Source organism: Schistosoma mansoni (assembly GCF_000237925.1).
Source record: "Schistosoma mansoni, WGS project CABG00000000 data, supercontig 0037, strain Puerto Rico, whole genome shotgun sequence".
Classification (NCBI taxonomy): domain Eukaryota; kingdom Metazoa; phylum Platyhelminthes; class Trematoda; order Strigeidida; family Schistosomatidae; genus Schistosoma; species Schistosoma mansoni.
In genome coordinates, this window is record NW_017386026.1 from 1,085,802 (window position 1) to 1,092,996 (window position 7,195).

General features: G+C 33.2%; 1 protein-coding gene across 1 annotated transcript; it reads right to left on the reverse strand.

The window, feature by feature from the left end:
* Smp_204450 (unnamed protein product) lies at positions 1-1,866 on the reverse strand (the record flags this gene model as incomplete). The annotated part of the gene is made up of 2 exons (XM_018790748.1): positions 1-1,106; positions 1,533-1,866. The coding sequence occupies 2 exons, from the start codon at positions 1,864-1,866 to the stop codon at positions 1-3; spliced, it is 1,440 nt and encodes a 479-aa protein (XP_018645988.1).
* Positions 1,867-7,195: the final 5,329 nt, after the last annotated feature.

Sequence of the window (7,195 nt, forward strand, 5' to 3'; positions counted from 1 at the left end):
TTAGACGAATGTTCCTTCCCGAAATGCTTGGTATGTAAAATGTTGTACATTTGCTTTCTGTTCGGATAACTGACCATCTTTTGGCTTTTTAGTATCTTGTTCATCAATATTACCGTTATTATTGTTTGTATGGTTAGCAACAGTACTGACAACAATATTATCACCATTATGATAAACATTATTATTCACTATTTTACTAATATTGTCATTATTATCACTAGTCAAGTTGATATTTTGTGATTTCAATAACTTATCATCTGATTTAATTCTATATTGTTCGTTTTGTCTATTGTGATTTTGCATTGAACGTTTAACTGAATGTATAGCTAATTCACCGGCTTGTAAATTATACATACTATCGTCACAATTATTATTATTATTATTAACTGTTGTCGATGTACCCAGTCGTCTACGTCCTTTACCACTAGCTGGTCTACCTAAAGTAGCTATATGATTATATGAACGACTATTGAGTTCGGTCAACCTTTGTTGAGTTTGCTGTCGACTACTATTGTTGCTGGAATGCTGTGTGTTAAAATGATTATTAACTGAATGCGATAAATTTTGTGCATGTAAATTAACATGTGTCTCATTATTAGTATTATTATTGCTATCAAGTATTCTATGATGATCTCCATTAGGAATAAATAGTGGTAAACATCTTCTATGCCATGTTTCTGATGGTGTAGCTATTTCATAATATGCATGCGGTGAAAATGAATTAATGTTTGAACCATGTGGTGTTGTTATTAATGATGATTCTATAAAATCATTTGACATCATCATTGGTTGTGCATTGTTCAATTGTGAATTAACATTATTGTCAGGATTACCTAATGAATAATGAGTTGGTAATAATTTTCGATTATTTCCTTGTATACGATGTGTTTGATGATTAATGCTGGTTGAAGTATTGTTAATAGGACTAAATTGTGAATTATTATTATTATTATTGTTACCATTATTAGTATTAGTATTATGAGGACGATGTATGTGATTCATTGTACCTGACGGAAATTTATTTTGATGACACCAAATTGCATCTAAACTTTGATAATCCGGTGATGCTGGTCTATATGAGGATTGTGTTAGTAGTTGATTAACTTCTATAGGTAAAATAAAAAAGGTAGACAATTCAATTTTGTCTAATTACAAGTTATCACTAAGCAAAAACATTCGATAAAAAGTGAGACAATGAAATATCATATGAATTCTTGATAAACATTTTATCTAAGCTCTTCTTATATCTGATTGTCTAGCCTAAATTATCTTTGTGATTACAATATCATGATATACTGGTCTATGACCTTACCATGTGGGATTAGACTTATACAACACTCAGGTCTTGCGGCGAGCGGTTAATATTAATATCACTGAACCAGAAGTGTTGTACCTATAAAATTTAGAATCTCCTGGTATATTTTAATATTGAAGCTAACACACAGTCCTACAAAAAATGGCTAAGCGATTGATGACTGAAGTAAGAAAAAAAGTAAACCGAATATAGACATAAAGTCCTATCATGAACTTACCTGAATTACTTAAAACATGTGGTATACTTGAATCCCGTTTATTATATATACCACAAGGACTAATTCCCATGGATGTATTAGAAAGTAAATGTAGACGACTTGGAGAAAACGTGTTACTATTATTATTCATACTTATTGTGGCGTGATCCATTTGATTTAACAAAGAATGACTATGTTGATGATGAGGTTGTTGAAGATCCGAAATAAGAGGAGATATGATAGTTGGTTGATGATAACTTAATAAAGCATTATTAGTTAAAATACGCGTAGGAGAACCCAATTCCTCATGACCAGTATAGGTTTGAATATTACCATCAATTGGGATATTCGTCATCTGTAAAATAAGAGGAATCGAAAATGTAAGTGCGATTATTCGAAAATCTTTACCTAACAAGTGAAATAGACAATATATATAGGCTGATGTGATGCAAGCTTTTCTATGTGTTTAATTGTGTGTGTTTAATTATTCTAACAGTTTATTATTATGTTTAAAGATATTGCTATGATCCCAAAACTTTAGCATCAGTATTTGTGACCACCATTTCTGAATTTTCCATTTTCTCCATGTTTATATTTCAAGAAAAATTGTTAACATTCACTTTTGTTTCAATGTTTTTCACTATTCTTTTAAGAACCAGTTACAGCTCTGCATACTTGTTGTTGAGTTGCAGTCTAAATGTGAGGACTATCCATAATATCCAGTTGCCTAAATCGAAGTAGATGGATCAGAGTTCGAATGTGTGATTTAATGGGGGAAATTTGAACTCACATTTAGGCTACCGTTCCGTTTTCAGAGATAGTAAAGACAGAGTTACTCTAGCTAGGTCAATTTCACTAGGCTACCTTTCTAATAAGTAATAAGATATCATAAGGAATGGAGTAAATATTGATAAGACTTGAATTATTCACTAAAAGCTTTGTAAAATCGAAGATAAATTTGGTTATTTAAAATTCTCTTTATCTATATAGTAATTTGTGTGTTCGACAATGTAACTGGACTCCTAACATCAGTAACCATATTGCTTTAACGATCTCCACTGATGAAGAAAATATCTTAAATCTTACTATTCTCACGTTAAAATACACGTTTATAAACATGATGACAAATATCTGTTTATGCTATATATAGAGGACCATTCTTGATGGGATATCTGCTGTAATGAATTGAGAACAAATGCTCTTCATCATCATTATTCATTTATTACTGAAGGAGAAACATTTTTAGCATTAGGAAGCAAGACTATAGAATATCGAGGTATTTTACGTGACTTTACTTCAAAGATACAAACTGCAAGCTTTTATCAAAAGGGGGTTTTGTGGAGATTTTAGTAATTTTATATAGTTGAAAGCATGAGTCAATTAAGCTAGACCACCATGAAAGACCTGGAAGCACTGGACCGCCGTTTTGTTCTATTGTGGGACTCCTCAGCAGTGCGCATCCACGATCCCGCCTCGCGAGATTCGAACCCAGGACCTACCAGTCTCGCGCCAAAGCACTTAACCGATAGACCACTGAGCCGGCATACAGCGGTGTTAATGTCGAATCTCGCGAGGCGGGATCGTGGATGCACACTGCTGAGGAGTCCCATAATAGGACGAAACGGCCGTCCAGTGCTTCCAGGTTTTACATGGTGGTCTAACTTCAATTAACTCATGATCTTACCTATGTAAGCTTTTAAGTTTGTATATGTATTTATGAGAAAAGAATATAAATTTTTTATCGATGTAATTGAAACTTTCATTATTATCTCATAGTTCCTGTTTCTAAAATGTAACATATTTTTTTGGGATTATTATTAAATGATTTATTGCTTCGTCTTATTTTTTGATTACTAGTATCATTTACTATTTGATTACTTGTATTACTGACAGTTTATTCACGTTTAACTAATTATAGTTCAATTTATTGACCATAAATTATTTCGCACTCTCTTTTTAATGAAGTTTTCTTGTATTATATGATGGATTTAATGGTAATTTCTCTAATGTAGAAAATATTATATCGATAGCTAGATTTTGGTTGAACAAGTGATCACTGAAGTATTCGAGAATTATTTATTGTTCAATCAAACTACTTTAATGCAATTCAGTAGAATATATAGTATTTCCAAAATTTCAAAATACTGTCATATCACCAATACGACAATGAAAATTGAATTATATGTATGAGGTTGTGGAGACTATTAAGTTTTTGATTCAGACCAGAAGAGCTAATTTATGTCAGGTAGAGACAGGTATCTACCTCACTACAATGGAAGATGGTCGCTCAATTTCGTGAATTGGTTGAGATTAGACATAAACATCGTTCAGTGCCAGCTCAGTGGTCTAGAAGTTAAGCGTCCGCGCGCGAGACCGAAGGTCCTGGGTTCGGACCCCGTGAACGGTATCGTGAATGTGCACTGCTGTGGAGCGCCATAATAGGACGAAAAGGTCAACTAGTGCTTTCAAGTTTACAATAGTTGTCAAACATAAATCGATTCATGATCTTAATCACATTTACAGCCCAATAACTATTATTTGTCAAGTTGAATATCCTATCGAGTGTACGAAATAAAAATTTTGAGATATAACAAAAAATCCCTAGTCGACAATTTAATTTAAACAAAATTTATCGCCACTGAAATCAAACAGTTGGTGTTGATCAACCTATCTAACTGTCAGAAAGATGCAAAAATTAGCTCAATAATTTAATTATATTTGTTAGTTAAACTAAGTTATCTGTTGATACTGTAGATTGCTTACATACGTTGAATTAGACTTATTTATATCAACTACTATTTGGTTCAATGTATTCGAATCCGACTATTGGCCACTTGTGAATCAGTATTGAAATATGGTGTGTGAATAAATCTTCAGCTAATATCTTGAATTCCTTCCTACATCAGTCCTGCCACGTATTAAGCCGTTCATCATATTACAAACTGTTAAAACTATCCTGACATTTATATTGAAAATTCTGTCTTTTGTGTTGATTGACAGTTGTTTTGAGTTCCAGATAATCTTCAATTGTAGATATGCTGCTCTTGCTTCGCCGATCCGCGCCTTTACATCTGCATTAGATCCACCGTGTTCATCAATGATGTTGCCAAGACAAGTAAATATTTTTACATCCTACAAAGCTTGTCCATCAAGTGTGATTTGGTCGGAGTATGCTGTGTTGTATCGGAGAATCTTGCTTTTCCATTTTTATATGTTGAAATCTACTACTGCTGCTACACTGGTCGTCTTCTCCTGCATTTGTTGTTGCGAAATCTAGATCGTCCAACTGGATCCTAGCTGTCCACTGTATCCCATGCTTCCCCCCAGATGTTAACGTCTTCATAATCCAAATGAATCGATTCAATGTGCACGAAATTGAGATGCTAAGTTGTTCGACAGAGTAGCAAGGAATACCTGAAGCTCAAATTTATCTACTCAGCACTTACCAATAGAGTCTGAACAACTCAGTCATAAACATCTGAGTTTGCGAAATTGGATGACACTGGCTTGAATTCTACTATAAACATGAGTTTTTTTAAAAACTGGAAGTTGGCGTTGCCAAAAAGTGTCAGCCTAAACGAAATCTCAATCCAGCTACATAACATGATCGAAATTCATCTATACAGAGATCACTTGTATATAACCGGATCTATTTCATTATGGAACTATTGTATTTTCTCTAAAGCTTAAGAGTTCAGAAATTAATTCTTGATAAAACTATGATTTCTCATTGCTGTAAAGTTTCAAGTAAAAGTCAAATATATTCAATTCTTTCAGATGTTCCATTGTTCCCTAACTTATATTTAATCCCTTATCAAATTTTAATTTTCAAATACTACCATTTCTATATATATGATGTTCATGTTCATTGTTCATGTTCATGAATCAATGATGTATAAATGTAATAAATCTTACTATTAATTACTTAGTATCTATTTGCCATTTATGCAGACAGAAATTTTTTTATTATACACAGGATTAAGATAACAAAACGCTAAGTAGTTAGATAGGATTTATATACACATTTCCTGAATAATTTCCTGTACTTTAGGTATAACATAGATAACTATCACTTTATTCATGCATAACAATTTCTCCACACTTTGTTCTTCATTAGTTTTTGGTAAATACAAAGATATATATGTGTGTAAGTGTGTGTGTGTGTGTTTGTGGAAGTTCAGTTCTGTATGAGGGGAAACATATAAACAAGTACGACATTCAACATCGTGATCGATTCATACTGATGTGTATAAACGATATTCTTTATGAGGATAGGACGTTAGAATGATGAGAAAAAATTTGCCATTAGGTTGTAGAAAAAGGAATACCGTTCTTTTTGCTCAACATATCTTACTAAGTGCTATGAAAAATAAAGGATATTTATAAAACATTGTGGTAATATCATTTGACTTTTTGTATTCGGATGATAGAAATTCTGATTATCATTATAGGAATAAAGCCTCACATTATACAGTGATATCGATTGGCAGGTGGTTATTGAGTGTAACTACACCTGTGAACAACAATTGTTTAATTAGCAATTTGTTGGTGCTTGAATCTTCTTGTTGTTAATGCTAAAGATTGGATTTTGATTAGTCTATTTTAGCATATGTGTATCTCAAGTGGATTGTCTCGATATTTTCATTAATTCGTAAGTATGAAAATCATAATGGATAAGGGCCAGCAGTGGAATTCAAGATTCATGCTTCGTTCATTTTGAAACTCGTTAGCTGGATGTATCTGTAGAATGCACAGATATCATTAGAGACTGATCAAAATTCAGTCATTGATATAAACGATGGGAAGATTCAGGTAATTACAAATAAGTAGTTAAATTCATCTACATTGAACAAATGAATGACTGTCCGATCATAGTAGATCAGTGGGTAACAAACTAGGTGTTTGAAATGGATACGAGTCACAGAGTAGACTTCAAAGCTGGGATGAAAATACATTCATCTCACGAGTCACAACTAGAAAGCAACGTGCACCCTGAATTATACTGCTAGACACTTGCCTAATTCAACGAAATACTATTATTTAATGTCACTTATGTAATTTAATAGATACCTTATTAATACTGAAATACAGTTTGTTTCTTTATGAGGATCCTCTTTCAGCTCCATGTTGAGGTTAAATCATATTTAGGCTGATACAGTAACCAGAAAATTTTTCTACGTAAGGTAATAGATTTTCGTGACTTAGTTCGGGGAAATACATCCATGTAAATTGATTCCATTCGGCACTGATTCCCATAAACACCATAAAAACTCTTAACCACAGATTAAGTAAGCGGCCTCTCGAATATTACTAAGTGAATCAATCTCAAAATAAGGTTACGACATAAATGTAGGATAGAGAAAAATACGATTCTAGATACCCCAGGAAATTGTTTGAAAAACAATGTTCTCAATATATATATGTAAGGCAATCTAGATATCTCTACACCGTATCTGACCAAAAATTTAATTTACATACAAGGTCTCCTTTAAACAGATAAGAAATAATCAGAAGGGGTTTTGTGGAGATTTCAGTATTTTTCAAAGTTGAAATCTGGAAGTTCGAATTGAGCCTAGCTAAGATCTGGATTCTTCGCAGGCATCGGGGATCGCAGTGGAGTGCTGGGGGTCACTAGTGGACTGGTGGGGGGTGGGGGGGAGGCGGGGGGGGGGGGGGGGAGGGGC